General features: G+C 41.6%; 1 protein-coding gene across 4 annotated transcripts in view; it reads left to right on the forward strand.

Moving 5' to 3' along the window:
* DOCK5 (dedicator of cytokinesis 5) overlaps window positions 1–26,466 on the forward strand; it is a 180,498-nt gene that overhangs the window by 50,847 nt on the left and 103,185 nt on the right. For all 4 annotated transcript variants that reach the window (XM_016148166.2, XM_016148169.2, XM_016148168.2 and 1 more), the window contains exons 3-5: window positions 12,576–12,616; window positions 17,798–17,853; window positions 19,648–19,744. In XM_016148166.2, the coding sequence (XP_016003652.1) occupies window positions 12,576–12,616; window positions 17,798–17,853; window positions 19,648–19,744 (194 nt within the window). The remainder of the gene's footprint in view (window positions 1–12,575; window positions 12,617–17,797; window positions 17,854–19,647; window positions 19,745–26,466) is intronic.

Below are 26,466 nucleotides of genomic sequence, written 5' to 3' on the forward strand. Positions count from 1 at the left end.
ACTTATCTATTATCATTCGTTTCTTTCTGTGACTTTGCCCCTGAACTTCATTTGTTGCTAAAAATGAGGGAAGGGAGTAGAATTGACCAAGAATGTATATACTATTCATCTTTTATAGGCCTCAAAGAATTACTTGTCTTCAGAAACTTTTTCAGGGACCTTCAGTTCTCGAGGGCTGAAGCAAGTGTCTGTGCCTTTCTTTGTCTTTGTCACTGGCCTGCCTACAACCATTGCTATGTCTTTGCTGCTTTAACCAGGCGAGAGATTCGGCAGTGAGACAGCTCTTCTCCATTTTGAGAATTCTTTAAAAGCACTGCCACCTGGGGATTCCAGTTGTGGTCATTTATTCATTCAACAATACTCACCGAACAAATATTATGCTCATATGATATGTCAAGTACATTTATGAAACACAAGCTGTATTCTAGGCACTCAGAGCACCTGAATGACAAAATAGGAAGGTTGCTGCTCTCATAGGGTTTAGACAAAAAGGGAAAGATAAAAACAAATGAACAGGACGAGTAAGATACTTATAAGTGGTGTAGGGAAAAAAGGGGGCATTATGGAGGTAGCAGAGGATGATGGAGAGGGAGAGGGAGAAGGAGAAGGACTACTTCAGATGAAATGGCTTTGCTCCTGTCTAGTTTGACCATCTCCGGGCAAGACATTTTCTCTTTTTGTCATGGTCATTGCATCTAAAATTGGATCAATTTTGAAAGTGAGTAAGTGAAAGTGCTTTGAAAAAATACGATTTCAGCATCCCTGCTCTCGTGAAGCTATTTTCTCCTGTGATTAACCAAATTCCAGTCACAAGTGATTTCTTGGTCAAGGTCTTCTGTTCCACCAATGGGTACTGGTTTCCTGTACTTGATTCATATCCATTGTAAACTCGTTTTCAGCTCCCTAAACCACTCACAAGTTCAAGAGAGGGTGGCTGCTGCTAACAGTGATCTCTGGGGGTAGACATAACACAATTGGCCCCTGTTGGAAATAACAAAATGAGATAATGTCTCAAAGGCGTTCCAAGCTCTACAGAGGGAGGCACAGTGTAACATTTTATATTATTTCAGTGTAATTTGTAAAGACCCAAAGGATAGCACATATGATTGGATTGGACCAGAGGAAATGGGCAATCCTGAAAAGTTGAAAGAAATAAAAACAAGCATTTGTGTATGTGTTGGCGGTCCCCACTATACCGAAGTTATTTCTTTTGTATAGAACGAGGCCAGTTTTAAAATGCATCTTAATTGAGAAGTCTACTCCTTTATAATATGAAGAGAAATAAAAAGGGGTTATGACTTGAGCTGCACATGTTTTGACTCTCATCTTTATAAAGCAGACGTTTCTGAGTAAAGTATAGGGGGCAATATTATGACAGAGATAGGCAAAGTTATATCATATTTCAGCTCCATGGCTGACAAAACTTTCTAATAGAGACATAAAAGAAGAAGAGAATGTATTTGAAGATCTTTTTTTCAAGCAGAGGCTTCATAAACATTTTTCCGAGATGTGGTACTAGGAACCCTGCATTGGACTATAGGATACAGTAGGTCTCATTGAACTCCTTCAGAATGTCTGATTCAAAGAGAAGGATTGTCACATCCTACCATCCTGTATTAACCTCCTAGCCTTGACATCCTTTTATTGTCCCGCTTTTTCATTCATTTCCTTCTCTATTTGGTCAGCCATACTCTATCATCATGAGTGAGAGAAAGAAGTCAAAATTGAGTTTTAAAAATAAGTTCTTAACAGCATGTGTGAAAGTTTGTGGTATAAGCCGAAATAAGGCAGTCGATGCATTTGTAACTTTCATTTACTTCTGTTACCCCACTAGTCAAGATAATTGAAAGTTTATTATAATTCAGAATCCATAGCCTCACCATGTTCTAGTTATAAAAACAACAGCCTTTAACAACTACAAATGGCAGTGAGCCCAACAGCTTGGGTTTTGTGACAAGGACTGCGTGCGAACATTTTGGCAGTGGCTTCGAAAGCAGATTAGGCCAGGTGGCATTTTATTGAGTGTGCCGGTCACTTCCCACATCTGTTTGACCTTTACCTTAAGTACAGCTTGTCAGTGACTACTACTGGGGACATATGTTCCTGAGTTGTGTTTTTCAAAAGCTGTGTATGGCATAGGAGGGAGTGTGTTTACAAGAAAAGCTAATTAAAAAGTAGAGCCGGCGAAAGGTCTCATCTCAGATTTAATCTTATCTAAAAGAAAATGCCCTCTGTTTTTCCTTTTGAGGTATATTTGCATGTGCTTCTAAAATCCCAGCTTTAAAATTTGTTATTCATATATAGGCATATATGGGGTCTTCTAGACTATGGGGTCAGAACCCTTTTCTGAGTGGTGCCTTTATTGAGTGACTTTGTCATGAACTGGTACTTCACCTCGGCCCCTTTGGGCAGCTGCCCAGGCACCTAAGGAGGCAGGCTCAGCCTGCAAGCAAAGATGCATTGGAGATGTTCTGGAGGAATGTTCTCATGAGTTTTTGGTGTCGCATAAATTTTGGTTCTGAGGAATCTTGGTGGGATCGAGGGATCAAGAAGGGAGCAAAGTGGTGGGCAGGCCCCTTCCATCCCAAGCACATTCGTGCCCACTCATGGCTGTTCTCACACCTGGGTGCTGCACCGCTCACATTATCTGGTGTGTAACTTCTATCACAAATGCCTTCAGCGTCTTATCCCCATTGTGAAACATTGTAGGGCTGGGTAAGACTCAGTTAAGGATTAATGTAAGGAGAAGGTCCTAGGGGAGAGTTCAAAATTGACTGAAGGCAAATCAGAATAAGATACTTCTCTTCTTTCTACCTGGAGAGAGAAGGCTGAATGTATGCCTCTGATTTGCTCATAGTAACATGAGTCATTTATAATCTTTAAAAGCACATTAATATTAACTATGCTAGAGTGCCCGCATTTTACTCAACCCATGGAGGCAAATCATTCAATAGGAAGTGTTACAGGACGAGAAAACATGCTGCTAGAAAAACTTGCTTCTGCAAATGAGTCTCGCAAGCACATGAGGACTTCAGTTTTTTCCTTCCCTCACCCCCATGTGTAACTTAGGCTACAAAGAGGTATGGACATGGCCAGATAAGAAAGATTCTTGTTAAAGAAGGGTTAGTAATCTAACCTTTATATTCTTTGTACTATTCCCAACGTTTATCATTTGAACAAGAATATTAAATGTGTGTGCATTTAACTTTGAGAGTAGGAACATAAGATTTTAAGCAACTGTACCTAGCAATTTAGTCCATCTTCTAAATGGCAGAAACAATTAACACTAAATTCCTACCCTTGAATATTGTTTAGTTTTCACCAGTGCAGATTTAAGACTCGGTTGTTATAGTTGGAATTGAAGGACTGGAAGGGATGAGGGACATTTTTAAATTAGTCTTACTGTCAGATTCATTGCCCACCAAATGTTAAATCAGGCCTTAGAATAACCTATTTTGGTAACTTCTGAGTTCTTTTTTGGCTGCAGTCTCTGCTCAGGTCCCAGGTTGTTCAGCATCATGTTTCTTGATGTTTCTAGCTACTGTCATATGTTTTTTCTATCACCCAGATTTTTTCTTCTACTTGTTCTCTTTTCCTTAGTTATCTTTTCTATCATTGTCTTGGGGAAAAAACGTACTCTGTTGAAAAATAAAAGTATGTCTTATCAGGTGCTATGGCTCCAGGGTAAAGCTTGCCCCTAACGTAATAGTCTAGCCACATACGTAAATGTGTATGGCTTCAGCTTTGTTCATCATCAGTAATTTATGAATAATTTGGAGTGGTTTCGCTCCTTTCCCCAAAGAGTAGAGATGCATGCCTCAGAAAAAGAGAACCCAAGAGGAGTCTCCCGCTGTCGTCAGCATAGGAACCAGATGAGGGCTCTAGAGTAGTACAGCCCCTGCATTATGTCATGGGGTACTCTGGGTTCCAGATTTGTCTGGCATTTTACTTTATTATATGTGCCAGCTATTGAGCTAAGGTCTTTCATATACCCGATCTCAGTTCTTACAGTCCTGGGAAATCAGAGTTACTGATGCTCCTTTAGTAGATGTGAAATTTAAGGTGAAGCGACTTGAAGACATTCATGCAGCTGTTAAATTGGTAGAGCTGTGATTCCCACCAGGACCCTTTGGAATCCAAGTAGAGCATACTTTCCACATTGTAAGGCCTTTGAGGAAACAACACTTCTATTTTGGACTTAACATATAGTTTTCCAAAGGCAGTAAGGTTCTCTTGCTTTTTAAATAGCTGCCAGATGAGTTTGCTGCCACCTCGAATGTATCTGTACTGAGTGAACTCTTTCTGAACTTACTCCCGCCATGGCTTGTCTGCAGAAACGCACCCCCCTGGCCAGGCATCTTCATGCTGCCCTCCAAGCATGCTGCACTTGGCCCACTTCACCCCCAGTGCCCGGATGCCTCACCTGCCCCCGAACACCCAGGGATAGCGGTCCCTTCCCCCAGCTCACACAGTCCATGTAAAAATTACTGAGGATGCGCACAACTGTTACCCACAGTTGGTCCAACCCCCAAGGTGTGACAGGAGGCCAGGGAGGAAAAAATAAGCAGAGAAGTCTCTGGCGGGGTCTGACTTCCCCAGCCTGAAGCAATCTCTCCCTCGCTACGTACATGTCTGTAGAACGAGCGTCCGACTCACATCCCCATTTGTGCCCTCCTTCCCATGTTAGGAACAAGGGCACACGAGTTAAAAATAATGGTCTTGGGCTCTGACACCTGGAAGGCCCCATGTGACTCATATTCATGCTCTTGCTTCTCATCTTTTGTCACCAGAACTCTTAATGCTGTCACCACTACTGGGCTCCACTTCTGCGCGTGACCCAGACCAGAGGAGTCTTAGGGACAGTGGTGCGTGTTGCGTTGGGGTACACTCCTCGCCCGACTTGTCCTCTTAGCAAATTTCCAGCATGACGGCACACGATGGGTTTCCTTACTGGGCCTTCCATTCCCCCTTCAGCATTTAAGGCAGCCTTTACCTCTCTCCTCTAATCTCAGTGTCCTTCCCAGGAAGCTTCGGTGGTTTTCTGCAAAGGTACCCTGCACTGAGGTTCTAGAAATCCCAGAAAGCTAGACATGCAAGTTTGTGTCTTCCTACCCCTCACCTGGGTCTCTCTGTTTCACTAGCAATTAGATTAGAAATTCTTCGAGATCATGGCTTGTGGTTTATTATACTCTCAAACTCTTTGAGGCCCCACAGGGCCTAGCATAGTCCCTTATAAAACTGGGCCTCTTTAAACATATTGTGCTTGATGCATTGATTCCTCACTCACAAACCTACACCTCTTTCTCGTCCATCTTGCAAGTCGGTGCTGATGATGTGAAAACCAGTGTGAGTGATTTGCCGCAAATCCATTGCTACTACTGCTAGAATTGCGTGCCGTATTATTTCATCCCAGCTTTCTTGAACTAATTGCATAAATTAGAGAAAGAGGTCACAGAAGAGGGAAATTAGGGCCAATAACAAGAAGGACTAATTTTTTTTAAAGCAGGATTACTTTGTTTTACTGAAGAAAGAGAGAAAAAGCCACACACAGAAAACATGAAGGGAACGGACACACAAGAGTGGTGATGTTAATTAGCCTAGAGGGGAATTTTATTTCTTCCTCCTTACTGAGCTCGCAAGTGTCTGTGAAGTGACAGAGAGGTTTCCTAGTTTTGTGGTGGACATTCGGATGTGTCATCTTTCCACTCTGGCCCCTGTGATTCAGATCTGCCCCTCCCACCCATCCACCTAGACCAGACCCCTCTGCCTGTCTCATGAGGTCTCCAATATCACCATCTGCAGTTGGTCACCAGGAGGAACCTCGACATTTTAGCTATGAGGCAATGAGATGGAAAAAAAATATAGAATGTTTTTGTGGAAGGAAATTTAAGACATGAAAGCTTTAATTAACTTTAAGTTAACCATTAAAGACACGGAGTTAGTCCCACAGAGCTGGTTACACAGAACCAGGGTGGAGACCCAAGCCTTTAGATTTCAAGCGAGTCCCCTCCTGAAGGAGCAGGGCCACCTCTTTTCTGCTCATTCTGTCCTCATAGATGGGGCACTCTGGCCCCATGCAGCTCTGTCCACTGGGCCTGAGACTCCAGGGAGAGAGAAGTGTCCTTTGACCTTGCAGTCAGGTTGCGCCTTGTAGCTGTGGATTTTATTGCACATTCCTTGCATCAGGTTGTTCTGTCCATGGCTACTAGCTCATCAATACTTCCCTTAAAAATTTGCTGAGTGACTGCCATGTGCCAGGCACGGCAAAGACACATCTCTTCCTTGTTGATCCGAGAAATAAAAGCGAAGGTGGAAACCACGTCTTTCTTTCCCACTTTATTGGCGTGCTGGTGCATGCGTGTTTCATGTTGGGGGATATCACGGCCACTCTTCCCTCCCCCGAAAGCCGGTACAAGTATGATGCCATTCACTGTCCCCCTGCACAGCCCTGGCGGTAGCACTGGGGAAGGAAAAGAGTGAGGGCTGGGTGGTAGGAGACCTGGATTTGTTCTCTCAACTTAGATAGTGAGTCACCTGTTGACTTTGGACAACCTTTTCAGTTTCTTTCCTATGTTTCCTTTTTTAAGTAAGGATGTTCAATCTCAGTGAACTCTGAGATCCTTTTGGAGCTCAGACTTGCAACATCCATCTCACTATGTCAGATAACATAAAACTGAGCTGAGATAATTAACCAGGAACACTGATTTGTCCCACAAAATGATACAAAAGAATATAATTATCTTTTACCATTTTTGTGTTCTTTTCAAAAGCTCCAGTGAGTGAGTCAGTGCATTTAGAAAGTGAGCATCCTGAAGCCCGAGGCTCTGGAAGGTAGTGAGTGCACTGCCCATGGACAAAGATCCAGCAACTGAGCCATCTCTCTCAGTCCTGTGAGCTGTTTCTGCTCACCGCTTCCCCAGAGGGACCTGAGACAGAGCTTAGAGGGACACTCTTGGGAATAGGAGGGCAGGCTTAAGGCCATGGAAACCTGACAGGTTTACCTGGTCCTCAGGGGATGGAACCTTTGACCTTGGCCTAATTAACTGTGCTTTACCCAGCCAACTACCAGACCAGGGAAAGGGAAAACAACAGAATTTAACACCTGCTCTCTCCCAGCCCCTCCCCTCCCCCACATTATGGGTGCATGCAAACAATGGCTCCCTGTCAGTTTCTTGCCTTTCATTCCTGGGAGGTCAAAAATAATTAATGGTTGTACACAACTTAAAAACGATTAAAATGATCAATTATTTGTTATGTACATTTACCACCTTAAAAAATAATTTATTGATTGGTGTGTGGGGGAAGAGAGGATACTAATTTATCATAATTTATCATGGGGCTGCAAAATAAGGAGAGATTTTAAAAAACACTCCATGACTTACACATCTAAATGATGCTTTTGTGATTCAAAAAATCTTCAAAGTCCCCCTCAGTAATTGCCTTCTGAGTCTTTAGCATATTCATAATTCTCCCTTTGTGTGTCTGTGCCCAAGCATTACCATTAAAAGCCCTTTTGTATGTAATTATTTGTTTATAAATCCATTTCCTTTCTCCTTGAAGACAATGTCTGGCACACTGGTATTCAGTAAGTGTTTTTATGTATAACGAATGAATGACCACATTAATGATGTGAATACTCAGCTCCAAGGTGCCCCCTCAGAGAGGATTTTCTAAGCACACTTTCTAAAGTCACCCCTGTGTGTCACCCTCTCACACGTGACCCTTTCATTCCTTCGCAGCTTTTAGTCTTATATGAAATTGGTTTGTTTCTTGCTCGTGTGTTTCCATGTATGTGTTTTTCTCTTCCCATTGTAAAGTAAGACTTAGAAGGATGGCGGCATTGTACGTCCTGTTCTCCTAGCATCTCTTCTGTAGAATGACTAAATTAATCTCCAATCTGTGGTTGAACTTTTGGAAATAGCAAAACTATTTCATTCAGCTTTGGAGCACAAAGTAATTAATTAAGCTGAATAATGTCCTTGGGGAGGCATTTTACAATACAAAGTAAAAGTAATAGAGAAATAGTTCTATGATTTTCCACACATGACTCCAACTGGTTTCAGAGGCAGTTTCAAATAAAAATATTCAGCAATACCTGAGTGATCTATTATTGAATTCTGTGTCACTTTGAGGTGGTTACTTGTAGTGTTCATTTGAAAGTGTAAATTTTGTATGGTTTTTAAAAGTTACAATAAAATTTGTATACAGTAAAATACACTCAACTTAGGTTACAGTTCAATGAGTTTTAACAAATGAATGTACCCTGTGTACCTCATACTCTGGTCCGGGTGGGGAACATTTCCCTTGCCCCCGTTAAGTTCCCTGTTGCCTCCTTCACACAATTCCCACCCCTAAAAAATAAATACTGTTCTAATTTAGATCACTCTGGATTTGTTTGCCTTGATTCTCTATAGACCTACCTCTATTTCATATCCAGTCTTTCTGACAGAAGTGTTTATTTTCTCCTAATATTTCAGAATAATGAAATAGTTTCTCAGTTCCTTTTTTTCCTTGGATTTGTTCCTCATGGAATCCTCTGTCCTGCCTCATTTTGGACTGGTTGATGTCTAGGCCAGGTATATGGCTCGTTTTCTGACATCTTCATTACCTATATCAGGGTTGGAAAAATAAGTAATAATAGGTATTTTAGCAGAACTGGGGATAATATTTGTGCATGTGTGTATAAATAGAATAACCCTTCTATGAATTTCAACCTGTCTGTATGTTTTAAGTCAGAGTACACATGGCTACCTTCAGTTCCAATCCATCATCATTCTAGCTTTTCCCTTTCAGTGTTCATAACTCCCTTCTGTGAAGTAAGAAACTTGGCTTCCAGGATTCCTAATGTTTACTTATTTGACCAATCCCCCACTATGTAACCAATCTCTATCTTTGTTACCATGCCTTCTCCCTTGTCCCATGTGGACATTCTCCTCAGCTGTTGTCACTGTCATAGCGCACATCAGTGCATCATCCCCACCCCAAGCAAGTTCTGTGTGTGGAGACTCCTGCCTCACCCCAGTAAGGCTCTGATGTCCCATGCAGGTCCCAGACCCTCACATGGATGCCTGCCTTGCTCTGCTTGGGTTCTGACACGTCCTGCCAGTCTGGCCTCGTGTGTGGAATCCCCCACCCCTGCCACCACCACCCTTGCAAACGCCTGACTTGCTCTGTCCCACCTAATGGCTCTGGGCTCAGTTGTTCAGGACAGAATTCAGAGAGGCTAAGATACATCTCTTGGTTCTGGCTCCCATTCCTCAATGTTTTCCGTTTTTTCAATATTTCTATGCCAAAGAGTAGTATTGCCCATCTCTTTGCCTAAGCCAAGATCTCCAAACCTTTGAATATTTGCCATTCTTCCTCCTATTCATGGCTATTCCCAGCTCAGACATGAGCAGCTTGGATTGATTCAAAATATATCCTGCATCTTTTGATCTCTCCATTTTCTCTGTACCTACTAATCTCCTCCTTGATATTCCTCTTTCTACTCTGTCTCACCTCCCACAGTTCTTTCTCACAGAGCAAGCACATGATCTTTTTAACATATTTAGGGGATGATGTCCTTTAGAACCCTCCATTGACTTCCCATTGTACTTAGAATAAAATTTATATTCCGCTGTGGCGTATAATACCTATATATACGTTAACCAATCCTGACTGCACATTAGCATCACCAGGGGAACTTTTTAGAAGCACTAAGCCTGGGCCCCACCAATTAAATCAGAATATTTGTGGATGTGGCCCAAGTCTCAGTATTTTTGTTTCCTGGTGAATCTGATGGGCAGCCAGGGTCAGGAATCATGCCTGCCTCTAACTGCCTTCATATTGCCTTTTCCCTTTTCAGAGCTGTTCCTTTTAGCTTCTTAGGGTGACCTTTCCTTGGTCACCTTATCTAAAGTATTGTCCCATGTTACCGATCACTCTCTGCCACGTTACTGTCCTTGAGCACTCTACTTAGCATTGTCATTATCTGAGATCATCTTATTTATGTATTCTTTTTCTTAACATTAGAGTGTAATCTTCAATGTAATTCTTGCTCTCCACTACACTATGGTGCCTAAATTAATAAAAATATGTCGAATGACTATAAGTATAGGGAAGAAGAACCAAGCGAGGGGCCTATCATATGGGAGCCAGAAAGCAAGAGATCCTTTGGACAGGTGAGGTGAAATGGAGAGATGATAGAGTCTTGATTGATGGGAGCTTATGTGAGAAACCAGATAAAGTAATCAGCTTTGACAATGGAATTAGAAACTCTGATATTTTCAAAATGGAAGGGACAAACTTTTATTCTGGTTGGAACAGTCCCAGGAAAGCAGAAATGACTGGTGTGCCTAATGGAAGAGGAACCCATGGCATAGAATTACTTTTTATGTTCACCATGGTTACTTCTTGAGATTGTCATTTTACCTGTGGGTTGGTAAGAGTAGCCCTCTGGACTCACTACTGCCCCCCCCCCCATCATTTCTTTCATTTTAATAATGTACTAACTTAAGAAAGCATCTGAGATTCCTACTAATTCACACTACTCGTTGGTTATAGCTGCTTGTTGATACACCTCTGCTACCTCTTTGCGTTGTGACGCATTCAGAAGCCTAATTGCATTACTATATTTAACTATGATTATCTCACTTTAAATATTGGGATTAATTGAAAAATCGTGTTCTTGCTTAAGTCACAACTCAGATTTGTAGTGTGCAAACATATACTCTTGACAAAACTGAACTTTTTCAATTCAGGCCCATTATAAGAAGCCAGGGTTCTTTAGAAAAGACAGTAATTCAGAGAAAAATAGAAGGCAGCAGGAAAAGAGGAAGACCCAATGTGAGATGGACTGACTCCATCAAAGAAGCCACAGGCACGAGTCTACGGGAACTGAGCAGGGCTGTCGAAGACAAAACATGGTGGACCTCGCTCATTCATAGGGTTGCCACGAGTCAAAGCCAACTCGGCAGCACAAAACGACAACTGCCATATCCTTTGTAGTATTTAGTAATTGAATTTATGGAGTCTTGCTAGTATGCGATTAAAACTCCAGACATAGTACTCTGCTACTCCCTAATGCCAAGAAAAATGAATGTTCACTTTTACACATCCAGCGTGGATTTTACAAATCCTTCAGATTGGTGTTTTACACATACCACGATTCTAGAGGATACTTAGGAGATAAAAAAAACAAGGTTTTCAAAAATGACAGATTCAGGAAGCATAATTCTGTGATGAATGGCTGTGCAAAAATACTGTTTACAAAAGTACATGTAAATTCCTCTCAGAAAGTGAAACAAAGCCTATACTGTAACAGCTTGATGATAACAGTTTTCAGCTTGGACAGATGAAAACTGGTTTAAAGAAACCGAAGTATTGTTTTTCAGCTTGCCTCCCTCTCCCTCATCCTAGGATGAAGTTGAAGTCATTCGCTCACGCAACAGCCATTTTTATGTGTTAGCAGATTCAGCAAGTGTACCACCAGTGGTAAAGACACTTGAGACTTGGGAGAAATGTTTAGCTTGGTGTTAAACCTGGATCTCTTGCACACTTTGGCATTCTAAATTGGGAGCAAGTTTTCCAATATCCTGTTCCAGTATTATTTTCTCAATCAGGAGCCTTGATGCAAACCTATAATGATTCTACAGGAAAATGCCCCATTCCTCCCTCTAAAAAATAGCAAAATTTGTTAAATTTTTGAATACTGAGACTTTAAAATGTGGGAAAATGTTATTAAACGTATGCGCAAAGAAGGTAAATTCCAATTTCTACTTGATTGTGTCTGTTTTCTGGATAATTTTATATGAAACAAATTACAAGAAAGGTCTAGAACCCTGTTAAGCCAGGGATCCCCAACCCCCAGGTCCGTGACCTGTTAGGAACTGGGCCATGACCTGTTAGGAACGGGGCCGCACAGCAAGAGGTGAGCGGCCAGTGACTCTCCCCAGTGCTATCATCACCATCTCAGCTCCACCTCAGATCATCAGGCATTGGATCTCGTAGGAACGCCGGTCCCTGATGCCAAAAAGGTTGGGGACCGCTGTACTAAGCAACCGCCTGATATTTTAATTACAGCTCGCATCTATTCCTGTATGTTTATGGCTGCTTTACTCATATGTACCACTTACAACAGAGGTTACTTAGGCGATATGACCACCTTCATGCCTGATGGGCATAGGGAATGAGGAAAATTATTACAGTGAATTACCTATAGTAGGTGTTCAATAAATATATAATATAAAATATGTGTTTATGGACAGGTTAAATTATATACTTCCTTCTACAAAACAGAACCTGGGAAACGTCCATGGGTATATGTGTATTTATTGGAATTTTAAAAAGGAAGTTAAAACCTTAAAACCTCATCAAGCAAACACAGAAAATATTTTTATCGTGGGGGGTGTTTATACCATTGCTAAGAATTATTTGAAATGTTCTTTTATTATTCATTTCATTTCTAACATATTGTCTGCTAATTGTCTCTTGGATTTCATTCCAGTATTCTAACAGAATATGAGGATTATATTGCTAATATCTTTATATTATCCCAGATAACATATAAGATTTTATGTTCTTTTATACCTTGACAGGTTGGTACAGAGGATATACCCTCCAAAATAAATCAAAAAAGGTATGGCTTGTCATTCAATTTTTTTTTTGCTTGAAATCTGTCTGCTGGTTTTACATTACACTATCTGATCCCATTATCTGCTTTCTGCTATCTCTAGACCTAGTTTGCTTTTTCTTTAACAGATGTTCTTTGGTTGTAAAAGCAAATTCTTTGATCTCAGTGCTACCATAAAATAGTGCAAGTCCCACTGACCAAATTTCCCACCAGCCAACTCAAACTCAAGGATAAAGGGCCAGAGTTGAAGCCACAGACCAGGCAGGGCCTCTGCAGGCTTCTTGCCCCTTGACCCTCAGGCTAAGCAGTGGAGTGATGCCGTACATTGCTGTCATTGGCCTTCTCTTTCGTGGAGGGACCCATGCTCTTTCCTTTTTCCTTTAGTTCCTATTCTGAACTCCCAGAACAAAAGGGTCACCACATTTCCACCTGAGTCTTTCCTTCATTGTACAGTAAACCAACTGATCAGTAGTTTGCAAACCGTGAACCTTACAACCCTAATAACACACCATAAAATCAATATAGTGGGTTATAACCAATATTTTTCATAAAACATAACTGAAAAATAGAAAAGAAAATGGATTGCCATTGTAAGTATTTTTTCATGAAACTTTTGTTTAGGTCCATATTTGTACATATTTTATGTATTTTGAATTATATTTTGTATATAGAAAGTATTGGGTTGCCATGAAAATGTACCTCATCATGGGCAAAGAGTTTGAAAAATACTGACACTAGTGGTTTTCTTTTCCAAGTGCCAATACTTCTAATCCTCAAGCTAAAGGAAACCTATTATGTTAATAGCCTCTGAGTTTATTTAGGTCAGGTGGGCTCTTTTCCTTTGACACTGGGCTCTAGGGCAGCACAGCCTAGCACGTCAGCACTTTCTTTGGAAAGAGCCCAGTCCATAGGGCTGCATTTTTTCACAGTTAGTTCACATGCAAAATAGAAAATTAGGAAAGGGGTGAGAGAAACATTTTAGAATTTATCCAGAGGTGAGTCAAAAACCCTGCCTTTCCCAGCCTTTCTTAATTTTTGAAACCAAGGATGAGATAGAAATAATCCCAGCACACAACTCACAAAAGACCTCAGGGCTCAGAAAAAAATGCCTTTCTACAAGGTCTGGGCCATTAGAAACCCAAACTGTCCTGGTCAAGCCTTCCACCTTGTTGACTCTTCAGTCGCACTCTGTATTTGCACGTGTAAGTGTACAAATGTTACAAATCTACCGGACTAAAGGCGTGTGCTTGTAATGCAGATAGCAATTCCCGCAGTTTTGGTCCTTTGATCCCTCCCGAAACTCCCTCGCTGAATTTTTCTGCTCAGAGATTCTTGTGCCACATGTTTCATTTTCAGCTTTATTATTTTCACTTAATCTCTTGCCGACTTTGATTTCTCCGGGCCTTTAAATAGAGACCAGGATGACAGACGCATGAGCTAGAGCAAAGACCTTTCTTTCTGAACACTGGTTAGACAAGAGTATCTGGTATTTACAGACGCTTCTGCTTCTTGGTTTGGGTTTAGCTCTATTAGTATTTATTTTACTCATAATTATGGGAGCGATAGTTATTTCAAAGCATAATTAATTATTTTGAAGTTCTAAATTTATTAAAGAATGAGAATACTTGTGTCACTTAATTTTCTGTTTTTTAAAAAGTTAATTTAAAAAAATGAACACACAAAAAAAGCACTCTCAGATAAAATCATATGAACATAAAGAACAAACAGAATTCTTGATTTTTAACTGGTGAATGTGAACCATGTTGAAACAAGACCCCAGAGCATAGCTTTCCCTTTCACAGTGTGTGTAGTATGTAACGATCCTTTATGAGCAAAAATGACCTTGGTTTCTAAGACATCCTTTGATTTCCTAATATATCGAAACCCATCTGGCTAATGCCTTTGTTGTCTGCTTTGAAAAGTGGATAGATGGGGTGCCACACTAGAATCTAAAGGACAAGTTCTAGAAGTTTTTAAATTTTTTTATATTTATTTTTTTAGAAAACCCTTATTTAAACATTAAATCTCACCCTTTAGAAGAATCATTTCAGTAAGAGCTTCTCTTACTTAGTTCTTGATAATTAAACTTTGTATTCAACGAAATGATAGTACAAACAAGGGCCGTGCATTTACTCATTGATTTTTAAGTCAAAATGTCTTTCTTGTAGAGAGATCCAGGAAAAATAGAGGGAATTCAAATTTAGTTGTCACGAATTATGTTCAATTTCTGACACCCCTTCATTAAGAGATCCAGCCTATTTCAAAAGGTCTCCAATGTTGTTTCTTTCATTTGCCAGTCTTTAGGGGAAGAGCTATTTGAAAGACCTATTATTTTAATGGAAATTTTCGGTGTCATTTATAAGCAGACATAGCCATTTAGAGTGGTGATAAAATGAGCCAGTGGTTTTACAAATCGAAGAAACCGAGAGCTTTACAGAAACCTGTATTGATCTTGGCAGGATTGTGGAAGTGTGGATAAGGGCAATATCTAGGGATTCATTAGTGTTTCTTTGTTTGTTTGTTTTGTTTTACTCAAGTGAATAGGTTACATTGAGAAAGGGAAAGCAAAATTGAGAGAGAGGCTGTAAATCAGAAATGTATTACTCAGGTTGATTCTGGCTTTCTGTGTGTCATAATGGCATAGGAAACGTTCTATGAAGCCTCATATTTACCAGAGCAATTAAATGGCTGGAAGTGGACATGTGATATCATGGAAAGGTGATGCCGACACGTAATGGGGTGGTTATGCAAGATAACTATATTCGTATATGAAAGTCATCATTTGTACACCCAGTCTAACTTATTTGCTTAGATGTTACAAGTAACTGCTTAGATGTTACAAAATAAGTCATCGTTTGTTTAGATTATGAATGCTTCTATCTTGGATTTATCCCATGATTAGGAGGAGACCAGTCATCAGATTATAAGTGTGCGAAAATTTTAATTGGTCCTTTACCTTCTTGATTCGAAAAATCTGCAAGGATGGTCCTTGAGACTAGCAGTGTTACATCTTATTTTAACTTTTAAATATGGCTCCCATAACTACCACTTTAAGTGGTTCATCTTTACGCAATGCTCTGCTTTTTTATGCGTCATGAACATTTTTTTTAATTGTACTAAAATATACATAAGAGTTAAAATTTTAAAAAATTTTGAATGTACATTTCTGAGATATTAAGTATATTCACGTTATTTACAGCCATGTCCATCATCCATCTCCAGAACTTTCCCATCTTCTAAAACTAAAACTCTGTCCCTGTTGAACATTAACTCCCCATTCCTCCCTCCCCCAGCTCCTGGCAACCCCCATTCTTTCTGTCACTATGAATTCAACTGCTCTAGATATCGCATGTAAGTGGAATCATGTAGTGTCTCATTTTGTGTCTGGCCTATTTCACTTAACATTATGTCCTCGAACTCAGTTTTGGACAGCCAAGCCTGGTTCTCCACAAAGATAGTAGTCAATACAACATTTACCTCAATGTCTCAGTCAGAAGAAACACCCAAAGTTCCTTAAGCACCCAAAGGATAGATCTGAAGTTTCAGAACCCCAGAAATCAGTCCCCAAAGGAATTATCCTCATATAATACTTTCGTTTGTTTTTAACTGATCAGTTTTCCAAAATCACTCTGAATCCTATCCCTATAATGAAAGAGGCCATAATACCTTGCTGCCGAGTGTGTGCGGGGTCTTATTAATAACAGGATTGGGACAATGATATCTCACTCATACACCATATTCCTACCCCTTTCTTAAGGCAAGGAAGGGAAAGTTTTTACATTTTTTTTTGGTTCTTACTGCCTGGTGGGAAATGATGACCATTTTGCTTTTGACTTAAGCAGTGGCAGGATCCACCATGTCATCACCAGTGCTGGGAGCATAAATGAACAATCTCAGATTTTCTCGTTGTTTACTGTTTTATTGGCAAAGCATTAAAACAGAGTAAGAAGAGTATCATGCGGGTAAATATAGCACAAGAAGTTAGACACATGACCAATCCCAGTTGAAATTTACTCTTTTTCTGTCTCTGAATGTATTAAGGATCTTTGGGTAGACATGCATCTTTGACCCGGGCCCCCAGGCAAGGGGACATCTCTCCCTCACCTTTATAGTCAGCCACCCCTGACTGGAGTGCCCACAGGGTTGCACTAACTTTTATAGGTATAGGGCTAGGAGCAGTTGAGCCAATAATGCCTATTGAACGGGTTCCTCTACCTCTGCTGGCCTGGCTTGCAAAGGACCATAAAACAAAGAACCACAACACCATTTCCAGGTGACAGTTTATCCAAGTGGCTGTTTATCAATGGCCATATCACATAGTTAACAACAGAAGTTTTTGGCATTTAAAAAAACTCATATTCACATTTTGCTTCTTAATGGTTAGATCTGATCTTCATTTCTTTTGTTTCTGCTGACCAGTGTGCAGGCTTTCTCATGGTCTTTCCAGGCTTCACTTTTCCCCTGGGCAATGATATGGCACTGATGTAGAATTGCCTCTTTTATAGAAGAGCAATTTGAGACTGGGAAGTGCTAAAAATAACCAGATGACTAGTACTAATTGATTTGGGACGCATTTGGTTAAAATGGAAGTGCCGAGAGGAGTCACTTCAGAAAATCACTAATTTTATGGGCCACTAAGTACACATCCTTTCATCTCACTAATTATGTGAAACCCTTTAAAGCAGAGGTCCCCAACCTTTTTGGCACTAGGAGCTGGTGCTCCTGTGAGAATCTAATGCCTGATGATCTGAGGTGGAGCTGAGGCGGTGATGCTAGTGCTTGGGAGCGGCTGCAAATACAGATGAAGCTTTGCTCACTCACTCGCCGCTCACCTGAGGTGCAGCCAGTTGGGGGATCCCTGCTTTAAAGGGAATTGTCTCATGGCAAGTAGGATCTGGAGGCATTTAGGATCTCATTGTTAAACTCCTTACTTTTACTGCAGCTCCGAAATGACCTGGGCATGTTTGCCAGTTCATTTATGAAGCATTATATCTTTAACTCTCAGAAATCCAAATCTTAATTTATACCTTTGCAGTGATTTCTTTTCGGTAGTCAGTCAATGTGATTGATCACTGTAGCTACTGTCAGGTGTCCTTTCTCTACTCCATTTATTCTGGCTGCCATCCGTGCTCTTTCCTTTGGCCTGAGATCTTTGTGGCCATATAACCGAAGTTCTTTTCTTTGTAGGGTATTTTCCCTGAAACGTATATCCATTTGAAGGAGGCAACTGTGGAAGACCGAGGGTAAGTTCCAATTGGGGAAGACTCCTGAAAAACGATGATGTAAAGTTGTCATTAAAGAATGCCTTTTGTACGTTATTTCTCTTGACTCATTAGTTCCACTTCTCATACAGAAGAAAGAAAAACATTTTACTGAGACAGTTCTTGTTTTTGTCTCCTCTTTTTTATAGTTGTTCCTCCCTGGCATCCTTTCTCTGGACAGTAAAGATAGATAATGAAACAGTAAGGGGCTTTCCCTTCCTCAGGCACTACCTGTTCACCAGCTCTGCACATGCCCGTGTGCACACAGTGCATGTAGAATGTTTGCTGCTCTTTTGCTGACAAGACCTGAGAGCCCCCAGTATGGGAGCTCTCTGAGATGGGTGAGCAGGCTACCTGCTGTACTAATCAGCTCTGAACCCTGGACGAGTCAAGCGGCCTCAGGGCACCTCTGGCTTGGAACACAAGCCTAGTCCTGCGCCTTTGTCATGAGCTTGATATGAAATTAGGAAATAATGCGTGTGAGCAGATAAACTTCATTGCATTTTGGATATTCTTTTTTTTTTGTTCACCTTACCATTTGTTCTGGAATGCACTGCCCCTGTGGCAGCTAACAGGAGTGGGACACACAGCCTGAAGTAGGAGAGAGAGGCCGCTTAGCTGGCAAGCCTGGAGAGCCTGGGGCTGGAGTCCCAGGGCTGACAGAGAGTAGAGCGGGTTATAGAGTCACACAGACTCACTGCTGCAAAGAACATCCTCAGGCATAGGTTCCGCCCCCTGGTGTGAGAGATGAGAGGTAGAGACATGCCCAGATTCACACAACTCCTTGGTAGCAAAATCAGGCTGGATAACTGGGTGTCCTCCCTCCTGGAGAACCTTTTTTCCAATGGGACATTCCTGAGCAACCTCCAGTGTCACCAGCCACAGTCACGGGGGTAGAAATGCAGAGTGGGAGTCATACTCCCACTGAATAGGGTTGCCACGTGAAATGCAGGACGCTCAGTTAAATTCGAGATTCAGATAACAGCAAGTAATTTTTTACAGTATGTCCCAGATATTTCCTGAGGCATACTAAAAAAATTATTTTAGTCTTTCTGATATTCAGACTTAGCTGGGCATCCTGTATTTTTATGCAAGTCTGGCAATCCTACCACAATCTCCATTCGTTTGCTTGCTCTCTCCTTTTCTACTCTTGCTGACCAGAAAAATATTAGAGAAGAAATGTTGGGCCCACTGTGTTACACGTACGTCTCCTGTGAGTAAGTGAGGAGTTTGGCACATACACAGTTTTTATGCTGAGAGGCTGCAGATGAGAAGAAAACCGAGTACCTGTCCAGAAGGGGGCACTACCTCAGTCCCCCCAACAGGTGTTGTGTGGACTTATGAGCCCCAGAACCCTTGTGCCATACATACCTTTCTACCCACCCTCCCAGCAGAAACGATGGCTTGGCATACCCAGCTCAAATATTGGATTTTGGCTTCCATCTCTAGGAATTGCTGAAGCCAGCCTGGCTCAGTAATTGGGGTTCCCATAGAGATCCAAAATGGGGAGATCGAAGCTGGGCTTTGGGACCATCAACTGGCAGAAACTTAGTTCATTTTGAGTAATGTGGTATCCTCAGGCTCCTTCTCTTTTCTCAGATGCTCAGATTGTATAACGTCTCTTACACAAACCTCCCCACAATGGACAAGTTTTGCTTTGTTTCAAGCCCAGCCAGACCCATTCTCATCTTTGAGCTTTAGAAAATCTGACCTCCATCAACAAAAACAGAAATAATCAACTCGAAGTAACATGGGCATCTGTCTGGTTCTCTTTAGGCAGCATGAGACTGTGATTCCTGGGGAGCTCCCGCTGGTGCAGGAGCTCACGTCCACGCTGCGGGAATGGGCTGTCATCTGGCGGAAGCTCTATGTGGTGAGTTTTCCCTTGGGGCTTAGAGTTGGTGACATTATTCCTGGGGCCTCAGCCTGTCTGCTCTGCTCTGCAGTCGTTCTCTGCAAGGGGTCGGCTGTTTGTTAATGTGCGGGAAGTGAGTGTATCTTACATGGACTGTACAATGGCTGATAATCAGCGGCTTCTCCAGACTGGGGTCCTTGATGACAATAGGATGGAGGAGGAAGTGGATATAATCATTAGTTTAGTCTCAACTGACAATATGCTGACTGTAAAGTAATAAGGATAATAACAACTACAAGCACATAGTCCTTACAAAGTGCCAGGGAGTGTTAATCTTAACAATATTCCTATAAATTTGGTGTAGTTATTACCATTTTATCAGTGAGGACACTCCAGGACATTCTCTTAGTCTCTTACAGGTGTTGAACACCGAGGTAGCTAGCCGTCTTGCAAGAGGCCGAGAATGCTCAAAGTCTGTTGGCAGCAGGCTTGCGTCTGCCTCGACATCGGACTGCACAAACACTTTTCTAAAGTTCCCTCTTTCCTGGAGACCTGGTAGATGAGCATTGCTAGGTCTTGCCTCCCAAGCATCATTCAGGCTCCCAGGGCTTGCCGGGGATTCCTGAGAACATGTATTCTCTTGTTCTGTGCGTGAATGTGTTCAGCGAGGGAACAGACTCAACTCGATGGCCTGGGAGCCGTTCTCTTTCCTTGATGTGACTATTTATTTATCTCGATTTTTTTCAGTTATTTGACGATTCTTCACTTTAACTCTCAAAAGCTAGTCTTAACAAGTTATTGGGAATACATCACTCTAGACCCTAAGTATGAAAAATAATAATCAAAAGGCCATTCTAGCATAATTCTAAGAGTTCTTTTATGATATTCCATTTTCATTCAGGGCTGTTGTGTTCCAGATGGATTGTAGCAGTAAAAATCACCTGCCCCTTTGGTAGAAAAACACGTGATTTTTCCCTGCCTGCCCCTTTCTTCAAGGCCAAGTTTAAGCCCTTTCTTCTTCATAATGTGTCTTCTAAACACACCAATACTTAACGTGTCCTTCTGGACTGCAGGGGCACTTAAGGCTGAACTGGTCAGCTGGCCCTTGAGGCATACTGCCTCTAGTGCCGGTGGTCTTTTGATCTCTTTAGGTTCAATGGAGGACAGAGCTAACTTGCTAGTTCTTAAATCACAAGCTCCAGGAGGATAGAAATGCTGTTTTAAGCCCTTTGGCCTGTATCGATTGATCATCTTGAATTTCTCCTGAAAGCACTCTCTGGTTCTGGTTAATTGATTAGTTAGCAGTGGGTGGAACAAGTTTGATGGATGGGGAATTGCAAATACATGAGTTAGTTCCTTATTCTTTCTGGAAATCAGTGAGTAGTGAAACATATTAATAATAACTACCGGAAAGAAATTATTTTTTTTAAGGTATAATGTAGAAGACCGGAGAGTGTGAATGAGGCAGACTTTTCCTTTTGCTAAAACACAGCTCTTGTGTTCAGTTCATCATCTCTGTCCTCCACATGTGCACAGGTAATTGTGCCATGTACTATTGAATAGAAATGAGGAGTAAGTGAATCAGGGAGGAAGAAGTATGATTCGTGTATTCAGACTTCCAAATCTTTTAGCTGTTAAATGGTGATAAGCTCAGGTTTGGGATATCTTGTGTGGGCATTTCACTATTTAATAGCAGAATTGGCTTCTTTGTTAAAAAAAAGTCCATGCTATCTCAGAGGGCAGCACAGTTCCTATCTTAATTTTGACATCTAATAAAATTATTTTATTGTTTGTAAATATATAAAAATGTCTTACAACTGCTGTTGGTTGACTGAAATACATTCATCATGGGAACCTTGATGAAATAATAGGGCTGAGCAATCTGCTTCTGCTTCTGACACATGATCATCGTTACGAAATAATCCACTTAAAGTGGGTTTGTTATAAATCGTGGCTTTCTCTGTTTATTTTTTTGTTTGTTTTTATCCCCGTCCTAGACCATTGACAGTTTACTTCATACAGAATTTCTGAACTTCTTTCTACAAAATTTGTGTGTCAAAGTAGCAAACCTCAAAAATTATGCTTCACTGAGAAACAAGTAAAAGGAATCCAAACCTGCAGCTTCCACCTCCCCCGCCCCGCCCCACTGCTTTCGGTGTGTATGTTTTCCGATTGTATAAGTTCCTCTGTCTCCATAATGATGAGTACAGATCTTCCTGATGGACATTCCGTGCTCATTCCTCTGATGCACGTGCTGCTGCAGATGAGCTGGGAAGTCCTGTCGGATGTCTTTAAGGACACCTATGGGGTCTTAGAACCTCTACGTTTCTCTAAAACATATTTTCTAGTTCTGTTCCCCGTCTGAGTTCATGAAAAATTTATGTTGTAGACTAAGAGTCTTAGGTAAGAGGAAATGCAATACACTTACCAGATTCAGCCCAGTCACGTAAACGTGGGCAATGATTCTAGATGAGAGAGTATCTGTATAGCTATGATTTGTTTTTAGCAGTCATACTGTAACCTTGTGAAATAACCCTAGTATGTTTTAAAAGAGAGGGGAGTGCCTTATGCTGAAGAAAGGGGAACCCACTTATCCACAGTAGGAAAAAGAAATGATGACATACCCCACCTTCCTTCTTTCCTCTGTGTTCTATTGGTATTATTTTCTCCATTTAATTATCTTTCCTGGTGGATGTTAACCTTATGCTTTTGGCAAGAAGCAAGCTGTAGGAAACAGACAGTGGACTAGAAATTGGGAAGCTTGGTTTCTCATCCAGGCCCTGCCCCCAAATGGCTCTGTGGTCTTGGGCAAGCCCTTGAGGTCTCCAAGCATCTCCTGGATTGTGTCCCTTCTGTGAAAGTGACATAAATCTGTCTTATTTACTCCATAGAGTTGTTGGGGTCTGAAACGAAATGGTAGCTGTGAAATCATTGTACAGGCAGATCCAGGATTCTGCAAATGTGAGCATGTGATCCTTGCTGCTTTCTTAGCTAGAAACAGTAGCCGCTCTGGTTGTCCTCCCTCTGGTCAGCCTTGGCTCCGTGTCCCTCTGATCTGACCTGGAGACTCTGAAGCTCCCTTGTGTGTGCCCCCTTATCCAAGGCCACTTCCTTTCCATGTATTATCGTCAAGCCTTGGAGTGGCCTTGAGCACTCAGTAACTAGGCTGAGTGTCTCTCACCATAGATTGTGAGCCTCCTTCCTTTAGATTCAAGTCCAGGAGGCATAGATTTCTCCAGAAAGGAATGCAGAGTGCAGGTTGACAACAGTTTCTGAGGAGCTTTGCCTGCATTGCACGTCTTCAATTGGAGCTTGGTTACTGGGTGTGTTTTTAGTGGTTGATCAGAAAAGTAGGAAACTTTGTGAATGAGGAGGTGGTCACTTGGCAGAATGGCAACACTATGGACATTAGGGTCAGACAAGAGGCCAGTACTCAAATTTTGGCTTGCTCCCTTACTAGATATGTACGTTTATATTCGCCAAAAGTAACAAACCCAATAATAGTGACTACAAACAAATCAAAACGAAAGAACGCAGATTCCAAAGGCAGGGGTTTAGGTTCAGGGTGTGCCACTGGCTGATTCTGCAGCCTGAAAAGAGTCCTTTGACCTCCTAAGTTTATTTTCCTCACTTCAAGTGGTAATTATATATTGTACATGCCTTGCAAATTTGCTATAAGAATTTAGTAGGATAATCTGTGTAAAACTCCTGGGACAGTGCTTGGCACACTGTCTTCAAAATGTGACAGCCGCTGGCTCCCCTGACAGCAGCGCATCACAAAAGAGCTAATTAATGATGACAAGTTTAAGGGGGAAGAACTAGACTGCACTGTGGAATTTTGCCTTGAAATCATTCGGGAGTGCGCCCTCCAGCTTCAGGATTAACTAGGTCCAGGGTTTTGAGTCTGTTGTCCATTGTTCTCTGCTGCTTCTCAGGATATTTCGGCTTCCCCAGCCTTGGAGAGTAGATCCTGTGGCTTGTATTTCTAGCAGCGCATCTCCCTGCTTACATGTGAGTTCCTCCAGTTAGAAGGACAGACGGCTATGGATTGATTTTGACACTTTTGGATTGATGTAATCTCTAAGTTTACCTTCTCAATAACAACCCAGCTATACTTTCTGAACATGCACAAATTTACATCCCGCATCATAACCTCGTATTTTCTCAACTAAAAATCAGGTCTTGAAAACCAATAAGTTAGAGTATATTTTGGAGGACATTAGGATAAGAATTTTTGGAAGAGGGGCTCTCCAAGAAATTATGAGATGGTTAGATGTCATCAGCATGCTCTGAAATATTTCACCGTGACATTTAGCTCCGCCAGGCTGTTTTGTCTGTATAAGATTGGGAGACTGAATCTAATCCTATCTTCTTATGGAAAAGAGATTTGAGAAGAGCCTGGTGGTAGAAGGCGGTTATCATATTGTTGAATTAAGTGAATTTGATTGCTAAAATGTAGTTCATACAAAGGACTGATATCTCGCTTAAGGTTTGCCAGCAAAATAAAACCTTATGCTAGTCTACAGCTGGAGCGAAAGTGCGCATAGCCGAGGTGGGGTGGGGAAGCTTGCTGGACACCATGAATTGGCCTTTCTTTCCATCCGTTGTATATCTAGGCCATTCAAGTCTAATCTTTTTGAACTGGTGGTTATTACTGGTGGCTAGAACATATGCTCTGAAGTGTAATTAAGCTGGTCTCATGGTTTGAAACCAGCATCTGATCACTCGTTGCCGAGGACAGAAAGCTCCCACAGAAAGCACCGTCGTGTTGCCGGGGCATTTTATCCGTGGCTCCGCGTCAGCGCTGCGCTCGTGCGAGGCAAGACGGGGCAGGCAGGGACGGGCGGGGCAGCAGGGGTGCTTTAGGGGTTTTTCCAGTTCTGTTTTTCTTTTGGTTGCCTGGCTTTCAGGATTTTTTGCACTACTTCCAGAAGTACAAAATCATCTTATACTGTAGTCATTTCTTTAGCAATTAAGCCTTTGCTAGTCAGGCACAGCCTTTTGCTGACAGAGAGAAAAGGCACCAGAATGGCGAGCAAGAGCGTGGCAGGGGCCGTGTGGGTTCCCTTCTTCCCAAAGGCAGAGTCTGTGCAGCAGGAGGACACGGAGGAACCAGGACACCATTCTGGACCCCAGGAGTTACAGATACTCGGAAAAAACTTGAGATGAATTGTAGAGAGAGCTCTATACAGTGAAATTTGATATAGAGCCACCCAAGTGTATAAGGACATCGTCAGTGGGTCGGTCAGAATCAGATACAGTTAATCAGGAAGTTGTTGGAGGAGTAATTGAGTTTAATATCTCGATCACAGACTTGGAGACGCTTCTCCTTGGGCACGATCATAGTGCCAGTCCCTTTATTTTACAGACGGGTGTATCCCAGGGAGAATAATTCGCCCAAAGGCACTTAGCAGGTTAATGATCTGATTAGAGATAGGAACCAGGTCCCCATACATTCAGTCAAACACTTTTTCCTCTAAGTTATAAAATCTGCTTGGAAGAAGAAAGGTTGGTGAACTGAGGAGAAAGGTGATTCTTTTGCAAAGGGGGAGGTGGAGGATTGGAGACAGTCTTTTGAGTGTAGTCTTCATTCTTTGAGAAAGCAAAGAATAGAGTCCAGGTTTTCTGACACCCAGTGAGGTGGTGACATTGTCACAATGGCCCCCAGAATTTCTCAAAATACTCAGTAGATGGCTTCTGTATTCTTGCCTGTATTGAAGACAAAGCTGGTTGGGTTTTTTTTTTCCCTTGTGACATTGTTTTTATCTCTAGAAATTCTTGGGGAAAAAAAAAAAGATATCCAGAATAGAGACATAAAAAGTAAGACCTCAGAGATCTTTGAGTAGATAAGTAGGTGAAACTGGAAACAAATGGAGAAACATCTTTACCATCTGGTAGAAAAATATTTAGATTTCTCTACTTGGTGTGTATAATCTTTGAATTGAAGCCAGAGTGCTATATTATATTTGAGCTTTCCAAATTTGTTTTTGAGTGCCTCCCGTGTTCCAAGATTGTGCTGACTTTTTGCTGAGAGCATCAAAGAAATTATTAAATAAATTCTTGCCCTCCTAAATTATGTCACAGTGGGATGACTGAGATTAGTGAGGGCTGGAGATGATAGAGAGGCGCTCTACAGCAGGCCAGCTTGGGCTGTGCAGGGGTTAGATAGAGGGTGGGATGGAGGGCATGACAGGGAGAACAGATGGAGACTTGGGGTTCTTGGCTTATGGTCTTGTGGGGACACTTGATTTTCTTCTCACCTGTCCTCATATGCTCCCCTTAGAATCCATAAAGCGTCAGGGGCCAGCTCTAGCACAGAACAACCTACTTAGAACAATCTCAGGAATGTGGCAACAAAATTCATTTCCTTAAAGTAAATGGGGAAAGTGCTTCCTTTGATGTGTTCCAGCTTGTCTTTTCAGAATTAATTTGGCAGAGTAAATCAGAGAAGAATGACTGTCTTCATCCTTCTTTTTGGGGAGAACTTGGCAAACAAGGCTGATATGGACAGACAATAATTAAATTGCCTTGGATAATATCTAATATAATTGAGACCAAGAACTTGTGAGCATGTGTCTCAAAGAGCATTCTCCCATAGAGGCTCCCCTGGGTCTTTGAGCCCTTTCTTTACCATGTTATTAGACCTAATAGCTTAATTAAAATGAGAAAACATTAAAAAAAAAAATCTTAACTAGGAATAGACAAATAGGTTGCAAGAAAGAAAAAAGAAATCCTTCTGC

Source organism: Rousettus aegyptiacus, unplaced genomic scaffold (assembly GCF_014176215.1).
Source record: "Rousettus aegyptiacus isolate mRouAeg1 unplaced genomic scaffold, mRouAeg1.p scaffold_m13_p_16, whole genome shotgun sequence".
In the NCBI taxonomy this organism is placed as follows: Eukaryota; Metazoa; Chordata; class Mammalia; order Chiroptera; family Pteropodidae; genus Rousettus; species Rousettus aegyptiacus.